Source organism: Typopeltis vanoorti, chromosome 12, assembly GCF_054136105.1.
Source record: "Typopeltis vanoorti isolate ZY-2024b chromosome 12, IOZ_Tvanoo_1.0, whole genome shotgun sequence".
NCBI classification, from domain to species: Eukaryota; Metazoa; Arthropoda; class Arachnida; order Uropygi; family Thelyphonidae; genus Typopeltis; species Typopeltis vanoorti.
Genome location: NC_143560.1, coordinates 71,638,454 through 71,652,353, shown reverse-complemented (window position 1 = coordinate 71,652,353; position 13,900 = coordinate 71,638,454). Strand labels below are relative to the sequence as shown.

Genomic DNA, 13,900 nt, shown 5'->3' with positions numbered 1-13,900 from the left:
CATGTGGGACTGTTTATATTATCCACAATAGGGCATAAGGGCTATACCTTGTTTGTGAATTTTAGGTGCTCCATGTATTCTAGGTGTTTTAACATGAAAAGGCTTGATGTAGATGGTGATGACAAGAAAATGTACAGCAAATTGGTTTTAGCATACAAGAGGAAGAAGTGATTTTAATTATGGAAATACAGATTGGAATGAAGAGAGAGCATCTAGGAATATGTAAATTAATTTTTTGAGTTTCTGAAGGGCAAATACCTTATGCAGTATGTAACAGAGTGCACATACAAATCAATCATTTGATTTCATTAATGCATTTGGAGATGCAATACAAATGATGTGTCAAATCTACCTTCCAATTGGTGAAAGTAAACACGAGTCACCTAAGTATTAGCAAATCATATGAGGAATTAGGTCGAAAAGAGATTTATGTTGTTTGAACATTAGTCAAGGAAGATTTAACACCAGCAGCAATTAAATGTATTCCAAAGATTGGGAGGTTAAATAAGCAGGTGAAAAATAGGTGAATGGGGGGAGGGAGGATTAAGTGGGTAATCTGGAGGCAGTAGTATACCTTATACTGGAAGCTCCAAGGGATTAATAATCAGTAACATGACAAGTATAAAGTGAAAGCAAGGAAGGTAATATGGTTAGTATGAAAAGTAAAAGTGCTGTATGGACAGAGCATAGCCAATCAAGTCAAAATTCTAGGAAGTAATTTCAATAAATACATGGTAAGTAAAAAAGAATGATTATGTGAATGTAATATTAGTTAATGGAAACAGTAGACAGGGAGGAACAGTGAATGATATAGTTGAAGTATTTAATGAACAAGTCATCAGTATTTCATGTTGACAAATATTTCAAGAGTTTTTCAGTACTGAGAGAATGAGCATGTATGTAGAATTAAGTAATGTTAGTAATACTAACATTGCTTAATTCCTCATACTTAATACTAATCATGCAATATAACTTAAAGACATAGTGCTGCATGTTTTACAGAAATGCTCCAAGGAATTATTAATGTCCTTGGCATGCTTGTTTAACAAGAGTCTTGCAAATGAAAGTCCCAAAAAATGGAAGAAGGTACAATTAAAAAAAATTTTTTTTTTCCCCCACTGAATACGGGATGCTAAGACAATAATTGTGAATTCCAGGCCAGTCTGTGTATCTGGAGTTGTGGTTAAGGTGTGTTACAGAAGTTAGTGTGACTTTATTAACAGAATGTGTGTTTTAGCAGTTTGTTGACATATGAGAGTAGTATATCTAGATTTTGCAAAGATCTTTGACAGGCTGTTACAGAACAAGCTAAACAAGCTAGTATTTAAACTGGTACAGATGGGATAGGATCAGATTAGTTAGTTGGACCTATCAGATACCAGTAACTTATCAGAGAGCAAGTTGTGTATGGGAGGAGGGTGGTATCCCAGAGGAGGGGGGTTATTCAATAGTGTGCTGAAATATTTTAGTGCCATTATTGTTTAAAATACTACATTATAGATCATTGGAAAAGTTTAAATAGTGAAATGCAGCTATCTGCCAATGCAGTTAGGAAGAGGTATGAGGAGTGAAACTGATGTTGTAATCTTTAGGATCTGAACATACTGCCTGCACATGAAGATGACTGGGGCTGCTAATTCATAGTTTCAAAGTGTCAAGTTCTGAAATTTGAAAGGGAAGTATGGGATGCTGTGTAATTCAGTGGGAATGTATTAAATGAATTCACGGAGATGAGAGAGCTGGAGATTATGGGTGGACAAGGATGTGAAATTTTGGGACCACACTGTGAAAAGCATGAGGACAACACAACAGCTCAAAGGAATGATGTGGGAGATACTGACATGTACAAATAAACAGAATGCGGTTTCAATAAGACTTCAACCAAGCTACATTTGGACTATTGTTTGTGTGTGTAGATTTAGTCAGCTGGAGATAAAGAGAATTTGGTAAAGGTTCAAAATCAGATTCTGCGCATGAGAACAGATTGAGGCATTATGAATCTGGTAATTGGAAAGAGGAAGTGTGATGATATGATTGAGAAATATAAACTGGTACAAACCAGACAATCTAGTTTTTACCAGATTAATACAGAAATAATCTTTCATTATGAAGGGATATAACAATGGTCCCTTCCTGGAAGCTGTATGAAGCATGCATGAGCAAGGAGTAAGAAGCAGCATATTCAACTCAACTTGCCCACAGTGATGGGCAAGTTGAGTTGAATATGCTGCTTATGTGAGTGGTGAGTATGCAAACAGTAAAATGGTTATAGCGAGAATATCCAATAATGAGTTTTCTTATGTCATGGAGGTTTGGGAATAATAATATACACGGGTGCACACATGGGTCTACAATCCATGTGTGCACACACACACACACACACACATGGATTGTAGACCTTGCACCATTAATAATAAACTAAAGTTGATTTATAGCAAAATTTTCAGTGGTTAAGTTGCTGTAAAAGACTGCTTTGTTAATTATCAGAAATTGAAATAGAATAAAAAAAAAAAAAAGTCAGGGTATATATGATTACATTACTTACTGTAATGTAATCATATATACATTATTATTAACACCAGACCTCTATACAGATGAAAGATTCATCACAGGAGGTACACAATGCCACACACACACACACACACACACACACACACACACACACACACACACACACACACACAAACTTATTAAACTGTTCTTTAAACTTATTCAATGTGCCTACGTCCACCACACTGTCAGATAGCCCTTTCTGCTCATTACCCAATCACCATGCAAAAAAAAAAAAAAAAAACCTGCTACTTATGTCCTTGCTCACACTTTCCTAATACAGTTTCTAGGGAACTGGGCACTGTTAACATTCAAGAATGTGTGAGCAGGGTAATCTAAGATGGTATGGTATGATTAGTCACTTTATCAGAATAGGAGGAAAAAGTTTAATGCCATGATGACAAAAAAAGACTTCTTAAGTGGATTGAGGTAATTGGTAGTGCTTTAGAGAAAGGAAATATAAGATTTCACAATGTTGGAAACCTAATAAGAAATTAATTTGGAAGAAAACTGTCAACAGGAAGCCTGTATTAATATAATTATGTAGTACTATCAGAGCATACTGTATGCACCTTAATGATACACATCTGGAACTGATAATGATAATTCAGCTTCACATGGATCAGAAATCAATGCAAAATCTGTTGTTTAGAGATAATGTTGTTGGGAATGCACTGTCAGCATTTCTAAACAGCAGGTGCTCATGTTTCCACTACAAAAATTATAAATTGTTTCTTTAATGGGAATTAGACCTCTAGGGTGTCGAGGACTCACCAAACTGTGAATGAGTGAAACAGTTTACTGAATGAGTTGAAGGGAAGTTCTGGCAGCTGTTGTGGGTGATGTATGGCCTTCTTCAATGAGTCCTTGACTCCCTGGAAGTCATAATAATAATGAAGATAGGGGGGCACTGGTACTTTTTCAGTAAAAGCAAACAGTTAAACTAATAACACGAACCACTGTTTAGAAGCTATAAGGATGCTTGAAAGAACTAGACTGTGATAATACGTGCAAAGTCTGGCAGTGCTGTATGAGTGGGGCTATAGTTAATGGCAGACAAATTGTAAAATGACCATTTTTTCTATAACTGTACGAAATAAGATCATGTTGACAAACTTCTTTTGCTTAAAATCACTCAAGGAACTGCCACCTAAAGTATTCTGAGATCCCTATATACATGCATGCAAGTATGCATGTGTGTAGTGTATCAAGTTGCAAAAATTATGCACACATCCCCATTTTCCTTGAATACTGCATACTTGTAACAAACCATGTGGCACAACAAGGAGGTATAAAGACAACAAATGCATGCTGAATGACTAAAGTCTCATACAGACTAGTTTTAAGAAATGTAAAGCTGCTCATCCCGATATAGCATTCAAAGAGTAATTGTAGCTGACATTAAAAGAATGAGAAATATGAGAGCAAAAAGAAACCTATTATACATATATATATATATATATATATATATGACAGAATGATCATTAACTCTGTTAACATACATATTTTTATGAAGAATTGAATGACTAGAACCGAGATTATCAATTCTTCATAAAAATATACACACACAGACACACACATTACCTGATAACTAACAAGAGAGATAAAGGAAGTTCTTGCAGAGCAACTGTTATTTTATCAAAATGATTACTGGCCTGCTGCTTCATGTAGGCAATATCTGATGCAGTTAAGCGATTGGAAAGATGCATTGTCCTCCGTTCTAAGGGCCGCTGCATTAGCATTTCAGATAATAAAAAATAATCTGAAATTATAAAAAAAAAAAAAAAAAAAAGTTTATTTTTCTGTTTCAGCAGCATATCTTTTGAAGTCATACTTAACTACTGAAAATGTCATAAACAGAACAAAAGACAATATGTTATTATGCAATTAATGCTCTGATATCTAAATCTATTGATACTTTTTTTTTGCAGGAAACTAGAATATGAATACACATAACCAATTACAGGAGATACAAACTACTAAGATATCATGTCAGTTAATCTAAAGCCTTGAATTCAATGATGATCTAGTATTGAATTCACAATTGACTTGGCTTGGTGCTTCATTGCAATAGCCTTATAGCCTATATATATATAACAGGTTTATAACTATAAGTTTAGAAACAAAGTCATTAGATGAATAGAAATTGTAAAATAAAGTAAATAATCTGGAACTATTGATGGATATAATGCATGTAATAGTAGAACCACAAGGATTAAGAGTTCTGGATGTGATAATACTGTCACAGGATGTCACTGGAAATTAGGTGTCAAGCTTTCTCACCAGTAAGTGAGATCATTTTGTTTCTTCTATTACATGCATTATATCCATCAGATATATCTATCAGATAATCAGAGATGAGTATCAATGGTTCAGGTAAAAATGGATATATATGAAATTAAAAAATAGACTTAACAACAAAGAGGCATGAGCATCATGGATGATAACATAACAACCGATTTTTGTCTCCTTTTTCGGGAATGGGTTGAACACAGATACGCACTTCTTTCTGAGAGGTAGATAGGATCAGCACAAAACAATGGAGGGACAATATAGGATGGGTACTGATACCAAAAAAACAAGTTTTGGGCATTACTCAAAAGGAGATATCAGAATCAGAATGCTTTTTTTTTTTTTTTTTTTTTTAATGTGGCTCCCATGCACGAAAGGTTTTCTTAAACTTATAAGTACATTTGTATCATGGGTGAACTGAGAAAATTTGTTCTTCTATATTTACTAATTTGTATATATGTTATGGTCCAAGTAATTAATCGGTTTATATTAATAATTACTGGCTACTATTAATACAAACCAAATAACGGGGTTAAAGTAAATAATTTAAGAGAATTAATCACAGGAACTGGCAATTATTAATACTTCCCAACTATTGATGGTAAATATAATAATTTTCAATACACTAAGTTTGGGGGAGGGTGGGGAAGTACCACGTGACTCCTGGCATTGGAAATTTATATCTGTTGGTTTCTGATGTACACTTAAACCCACGTTGAACATTGTGAGCAATTAATCTAATTATGCATTGATTAAGTGAAAACTTGTGTAATTTCACATAACGAGTTATGTTTTTTCTTCTTCTTCTTTTTTTTTTTTTGTCGAAAGCACTAATGAAGAAGCATTACAGATACTTCTTCATAATGGATTTGTTTTTAGGTAGATAACCATAATTGATAAGTCTGTTAATTCTCAGCTGGACACGTGTTCATAATTTTGCGAGCCCGCTTTATCAATTAGCTGTTTTCATTATTAAATTCTGCATATGATTTTCAGAGAAAATTTACACATGTCTCCCAGCTTTATCTCCCTCCCATGGAAAAAGCTTAGTACTGATTACTACATTAATGAGAGAGGTTGCTTTTTCTTATTTATGTCAGTCGCTAGTAAGTGTGCATTTCTCCACATTTTCATTGATTTTACGTACCCATAAGCATAATGGGAGATTTAGAAAGAATGAACACGATTTAATGACCAAGTTAATATGCTGAAATCGAAAAAAGGGAAAAATAATCAGTTATTCACAAGAGAAGAGTATTATTCGTTTTTAGCGAAAGTTAAAAAAAACAAAGAGAAGGTTTTCAGCAAAACACCTGAAGATTATCAACGGTTATCAAGATATGATATTGTAAAAATTGGAAATGTTGAAAAACTCGTCGTACCTGTTAAAAATGAAAGAGACCTGATTATGTATTACTTTCTTGGAGGAAAATTTTCAGTTAATTCATGACGCTCATATTGCAATCGGGCATGGAGGATGAAACAGAATGATGAAAGAGCTTAAAGAGAAGTATAAGAACATCAAATTCAAATATATCATAACAGCTGAAACTGTTATGATATATTATTTGAATCTTTGTGAACCCTGCCAAAAGAAATTGAGCATTCCAAAAAAAGGGCTCGTTGTTAAACCAATTAAAAGCAGTGAATTTAATTCTAGATGTCAGATTGATTTAATTGATATACAGTCACAAGCTGATGGCGATTATAAATTTATAATGGTTTATCAAGACCATCTTACGAAATTTGTTCAACTTAGAGCTTTGAAAACAAAACGAGCTGAAGAAGTTGCATATCATCTATTGGATGTGTTCACAATATTTGGAACTCCATGCATCTTGCAAAGTGACAATGGCCAGGAATTTGCGAATAAAATTATTGAAGAAGTTTGCGGAATGACCTTAAGATTGTTCATGGAAAACCACGCCAAAGTCAATCATAAGGCTCAGTTGAAAGAGCAAACCAAGACATTGAAAAAATGTTATCCACATGGCTTGAAACAAATAAAACAACAAAATGGTCAGAAGGGATAAAATTTATTCAATTTATGAAAAACAGAGCACATCACTCTGGAATGTTTGGCTTTGTCTGTTTCATTACAGTCAAACAGCTATGTTTGGCTGTAAAGCTTAGTTAGTTTAAAACCTACTTACCAGTCGATACCTTGTCAGAAATCACGAGTGAAGAAGATCTGGAGATGATATTAAAAGATCAAACTAATAAGGATGTTGAATGTCAAAAGATAATCTCGGAGAGGGAAAGCGGTATTAGGACAGAGAACAGTGACAATGTGGAAGTGGAAATAGATGATACGAGTGAAAACTTATCTGTTGGACATCCAAACAAAAACAGAAATAAGTGTTAGCCAAATCGAAGGAAAACAACTTCTTCTGAAACAGGAATGATCGAAAAGGAAGATAACAAAACAAAAAATATAGCTAATGTTGAATTAGAAAATAATGAAAAAAGTAAGGAAAGTACTTCTTGTGCACTCAATGAAATCACAGAAAAAATTCAAGAATCTCAAAACTCTGCTAAGCAGTCACCTAAGAAGCAAGCTGAAAAAATGTTACGACTTCAATGACTAAATTTCCAATTGCAAATGTAGGAGAAAATGTTCCAATAAGAATTCCAGACGTAGATAGGGCTAAGACCAATAACCGGAATATTATAGCTGTTATAATTTCTATTGGGAATGAACACCTATATAAATTAGGTACAAAATATGGTATTTTAAACCAACTCTATTCGAGGAACGAATTTACTGTTTGTAAGGAAACTTTTATTTCAGTTAACGAAGTTCCTGATATTGAGATAATGTCTAAGAGAATGTTCCTGCAAGAATTCTAATTTAGGTAGTCAAGGTTTCCAATATTGCAATTGTACAGCCCATTGTAACTCAAAATCTCTGCAAATATAAAAAGTCAGAAATCCTTTGTAATTCCAAGTGCCACAGAAGTCTTTCCTGCAAAAATAAGTAATTTGTTTTTAACCGGACAACAATATCTACCCTATATATATATATAAAATGATAAGCCTTTTTATGTCACGTTTTGAAACTCAGGGGCTACCCTGAGTGTCGAGTCATCAGAATTCAAGGAGAACCGGCCTACCAGTTCAGAACTCGGGGGGGTTGGACACCATAGGTGCCAGGGGTCAGACCCCCCCCTTTCGAGTCTTCAAAATTCAAGGAGAACCGGCCTACCAGTCCGGAACACGGGGGGGGGGGGCAACCCCCTAGTAATTGCATAATAAGGTATTTATCTCCTATTTTTTGTGCTATTAAATAAAATATTTTTAATTATAAATTTATAATAGTTTATCAAGACCATCTTACGAAATTTGTTCAACTTTTTTTTTTTTTACATTTTTATTACATTTACCAGACTCCTCTAGGAATTATTAATTACTGGTTCATGTGATTAATTCTCGTAAATTATTTACTTTAACCTCGTTATTTGATTTGTATTAATAATAGCCGGATTTATTACATTATCCGTAACATATATATATATAATACTTGGAAAGAAGTCAATGGACACCATAGTATGAGGAAAAAACAGCATGACGGCCATTTTAATAAGATGCAAGACCTACTTTCATTCTGATGACCGCAGCAATCTTACAAAGCATACATTGCATGAGGGTATAAGATTTATCAATGGAATTTTGGACCGATATTTATCAATGGGAATTTTGGACCATTCTTCATGGTAGGCATGTAATGAAGTCCTGGACTGTTGGGAAGGGGAGGGGGCAGACATCACTGCACCCAATGCTCCAGTTCATCCCACAGATGTTCAATAGGATTGGGATCAGGGCTCTGTGGAGGCCAGTCAAGTGTGGTGGCATTATTATACACAAGCCACACATTACAGCAGCTGCCTTATGACATGGCTGTCTTGCTAAAAGAGACAATGTCAGTTCTGTAGAAACACCACAAAGTAGAAAGCATTGCATTGTCCGGAATGTTTAGATATCTCTCAGTTTCATGTTTGTGGCACCACAAACAGCAGTCTGAAGCCAAAACATGAAAAACAGGACCATACCATCACACAACACAGTGAACCACAACCGAAAGAAATGCATTTCTCTAAAGCTCAACTTTCTGCAGTCTAAGTATACCCAAATAGTGATTCATCCATCTTGGGGATTTCAATATCCACAACTCATATTGGCTCCCATTCTCCAGTTTCACAGATCAAGCAGGCAGGGATGCTGAGGTGTTCACCAACAGCAATGACCTATCTAAGATCATTAATCTTCCCACCAGAATACCAGACAACCCCCTCCAAAAATTACTGCAGATTTCAAAAATTCTCCCACACAAAATAGTGTGTGGGAAAATCAAAAATCCGACTAAATCATAAAAGCAATAGAAATCCAACCAAACAACCCACCAACACTAATTCTTACCAAAAAAAAAATTTTTACATCCACTTCACCAACATTCGTGGCCTAAACAGCAATATAAATTACTAATTTATTAGTTTCTTATTCGGCCATGAAACAATATGGGATGTAATATCCCTTTACTTAAATAATTAAGCAATATAAACGACGTGCACCAACATCTACAGTCATCTAAATCAGAACTACTATTCCTTTCAGAACTCCAACTGGCAACCTCAACTGCCCAAACCACACTTTACACAGCTTTTCCACCACAAGGGTGGCACTTGTGCATTCGTGAGAACCAATATATCATGTCAGAGACTGCACATCCTTGAATCCCCACTATTTGATCTGCTTTAGCTCAAAATTTCTCTACCAATCAACCTGTTCTTTTCATATGCTCCCACTATCACTCTCCAAACTCCGTCAATCACTCTGACTTCTTCAACTTTCTCTCTCTAAAGCTAAACTTCTGCAGTCTAAGTATACCCAAATAGTGATCCATCCATCTTGGGGATTTTAATATCCACAACTCACACTGGCTCCCTTTCTCCAGTTTCACTGATCAGGCAGACAGGGATGCTGAGGTGTTCGCCAACAGCAATGACCTATCTCAGATCATTAATCTTCCCACCAGAATACCAGACAACCCCCTCCAATTTGCCAACACACTTGACCTCTTCCTAACAAGCTCCCCTTCCAGGCATACAGTGTTTGTTGGTTCTCCTCTTGGAAACTCAGACCACAACTAGAAGTCTCTTTTGCTGCAGAACAACCTACACCAACCAGTTCACAGTCTCATGTCCTTTGGCACTACAAGGGTGCCAACTGGGAGGACTTCCATGACTTCTATTCCTCCTTCCCATGGTCCAACTACTGCTTCAGTTCTTCTGATTCAAACATCTGCTCAGACCAAATAACAGATATTATCTTCACAGGAATGAAGGCTTTCATCCCTTATTCCAGTCCAAACTCTCAGCCACAATCCAAGCAATGGTTCTCAAATAAGTGTGCCAATGCTGTAAAAGAAAAAACCACAGCTTACCACAACTGGATCAAGACCAAAACTCCAGCTGCCCTCTCTGACTATACTACAGCCTGCAACAGTTGTAAAAGAATCATCACAAAGTACAAGTCAGACTTTGAAAGGGCCAAATACTGCAAACTTGTTCCTGCCCAAATGGCAGCTCCTTCTTGTCCAATTCCAAGGCCATTTGGCACAACTTGCACCCATCCTAGTTTCCACCACTCTCACATCCAGATGGTACTCTAGTCACCTCACCAAAAGACATGGCCAACTTACTCACATCACTCAAGTCTTCCAATTCCTGCTTGATGAACTGGGCAAAGTTCCCTCCACTCCACAAATAATGGCTTCCTTCATGTCTCCCATAGTCTTCCAACAAAAAGAAATCCAAAGAATCCTTAACAACCTAAACACAAGGCATCTGGTCCTGTTGGTATCCCACTTATTGTGTTAAAAAACTGTGCCCCAGAATTAACCATGCTATTAAGTTCGCATCCATAGTAATGTGGACGTATATATACGTCCACATTACTATGGATGCGAAGTGCATATTAAAATTGTAATACCATTGATATTACATTGAAATTGATGATGGATACGAAGCTTTTGAGGATGCGTATTTGATCTTTAATGGCCAGTAAGGTGGTTAACACCTATCTATCACCTCTTCAATTTATCCTATTCAACTGGCATTTACCTGAATACATGGAAACAGATCTATGTCCAGCCCATCCTAAAGAAAGGTGATAAAAGTAAACCAATGAACTACCATCCAATTGCTCTTTCACTTCTGTTCTCTCAAAAGTTATGGAGAAGGTCATCAACAACCACATCTTGAACCATCTAGAGACATACTAACTAATCAGTGATCAGCAGTATGGCGTCTGCCACTCGTGATCTACAGTTTAACTTCTTACTTTCATCACCCACCTACACTGTCAAGCTATGCAGGAATTTGGAGAAACACACATGGTTAGTCTCGACATTTCAAAGGCATTTGATTGGGTTTGGCACAGTAGCCTACTTAATAAACTACCATCCTATGATTTGCCTTCCTTACTCTGCAACTGGATTGCCAACTTTCTCACTGATCGTGCACCACGTCATGGCGAACGTTTTACTGTCCTCAGATTTTCCCCACCATTGCAGTAGTCCTAGGATTCTGCTCTTTCACCCACTTTCTTCCTCTTGTATATAAACACCCTGCTCTCATTCTTCCTTTTCATTTGATAACCTGTTAGTGCTCAAGTATTAGAATCCTCAAGATCTACCACGACTAGGGATCTGAGCTCAGATCTCAGTAGGGCAAGGACAACCTTGTAAACTTCAATGCCACTAAAACTCAGTTCTGTCTGATCTCTCACAAGAAGAGATCATATCCCTTCTCCTTTACCTTCAGTAATACTGAGATATTCAAACATGATCAGATTTCTCTTGGACTAACTTGGACTTACATCTCCAATCTTTCCTTGCACAACCATATTTCAACTATAGCTTCTTCAGCCACTAAAAGTACACCAAGTGTGAAAAGTACACTTGGTGTACTTTTCAAATCTGCCCAGGTATGGAATACTGCTCCCATATTTGGGGTGGTGCACCAAAATCCTTTCTAAGATTGCTTGATTCTATCCAGAAGAGGGCAATTTGGTTAATTAATGATCCCTCTATCTTGCAAACCAACTTCAATCCCCCTCTCACGGACTTTAAGTTTCTGCCTTGTGTCTCTTCTATAGATACTTTCATGGAGAGTACCCTGCTAAATTGGCCACTATTATTCCTGGAACTCCACATTTAACCGACGAATGGCAGTTTTTACATATTATCCTTCATAGCACACTATGGTCATATTCAGTGAGTGTGGTCATCCACTGCCAGTAGCACTTGCTGTTGACCCTCTGCATTACCATCTCAATATGGTATCACTTATTGCTGACCTAGAATGGCCCAATTCATCAACAATTTGCCAAACAGATAGGCTTGCAACATGGCATCCTATCACAACTGCCTCTTTCAAACTCCATCAGTTCCTTTCTTGCAGCCATTTCACAGATGCATTCATATTTATGAATTTAGGGACACAAAACACATGTGTTGAAAATATTATTTTACTGATTAATAATAAAATAATAACTTGACATTTTAACCCCAGTATTGAGGTCATCATCAGAAGGATACATGTGTATAAGAACCAAGCTACATGCTGTTGCACTCTATACTGGTAAATTACATCTACGTGGTTAACTAATCTTTTTTTTCTTAGCCTGCTCTCTAGTAATAAAAAAAAAAAAAAATTACCAATAAAAACTACAATAAACTCTGCTAAAGTCCTCATGTACTAGGATTCTTCTGGAATTATACAGTTCATATTGTTATATTACGATTGTCTTCTGGATTTGTACAGTAAAGGTTGCTATTGAATGTTCAGGGGAAAAAAAAAAAAAAGCTTCACCAAGACTTCTCGTATTGAGATTTTTCCTTGTGGTTGCTATGAAGGTTGCAGATGGGTCCTCCACATTCTTGGAATGGTTAGACTATCATTTTTATTCAGATTCGGATCATGTTCGAGCATTTCACAAGCTTCCTTGAATTTCTGCTCGAACCAGGTTTTGGTGAGGTGTAGGGACTTGGTACCTTTCCAAGTATGTATATAGCACCACCACCACGGAAACTACTTTTGCCAGCAAAGGCTAATTCCAAAAACTCAAGAGGCGTTAATTACAAGGCGTTAAAAAAATTTCACAGATGCACTGACTTGAGAGCATCATATTCATCCAATTTATTCTGGCTACAAACATGCATGTGACTTGTTATATGGCATGATACACCTTGCACATGGGAGTGTTGTCCATTGATTTCTTTCCAAGCATTGTGCGAGTGTGTGTGTGTATATATAGTCAGATCTTTATATTCACAGATTCGTATCTGAGCATTCAAGGTCGCAAAATGGCACATCTTCAGTCTTACAGTGAGCATCATCTGAATAGGATGGCTTGTGACCTGTGTTTGTTTTGTCTGTGTTAGGCCACTTGTGCTTAAAATATTACTGTGCTTATGTGAATAACCATGGGGTCTCAACGAAGTGCATCTAGTAATGGACGTAATGACTCTGAATGAGAAAGTGTGGATTCTGGATAAATATCAAGAAGGGCTCACATATACAGCTGTAGGCCAGGTATTTGGTATCAATGAAATTACCGCACAACACGTAAACAAGAAACAGAGATAAGAGAAGCAGTGCAAAATGATGGAATCCGACTGCTAAATATGTGGCTTATGCATGTGATGAAATGATGTTAAAAATGGAGAATGAAGTGTTCAAGAGAATGCACAAGACAAACTTGCTTCTGAACATTGGTATGATTTCCACTAAGCCCTTGTTCTTTACAATAGTTTAAGCAGCAAATGTCCTCTCCTGCAGCATCACCATGGAAACTACTTTCATTGCCAGCAAAGGCTAATTCCAAAAACTCAAGAGGCGTTAATTACTCCATAATGTAAAGATTATGGATGAGTACACCACAGCTGATCACAAGGCCACTAAGGCCTACCATGCACAAATCAAGAAGCTCATTGTGGAGAAGAGATATGGATCTAAACAGGTTTTTCAATGCTTATGTGGCATTATTCTGGAAGGAG

The 13,900-nt window shown here is 36.4% G+C and overlaps 1 protein-coding gene across 6 annotated transcripts in view; it reads right to left on the bottom strand.

Annotated features, from left to right (window-relative positions):
* The window catches only part of Adck5 (aarF domain containing kinase 5), a 255,110-nt gene that overhangs the window by 52,450 nt on the left and 188,760 nt on the right, over positions 1–13,900 (bottom strand). For 5 of the 6 annotated variants that reach the window (XM_090402087.1, XM_090402090.1, XM_090402091.1 and 2 more), the window contains one exon: positions 4,135–4,312. In XM_090402087.1, the coding sequence (XP_090258213.1) occupies positions 4,135–4,312 (178 nt within the window). The remainder of the gene's footprint in view (positions 1–4,134; positions 4,313–13,900) is intronic. The other variant, XM_090402088.1, reaches the window with a different exon arrangement.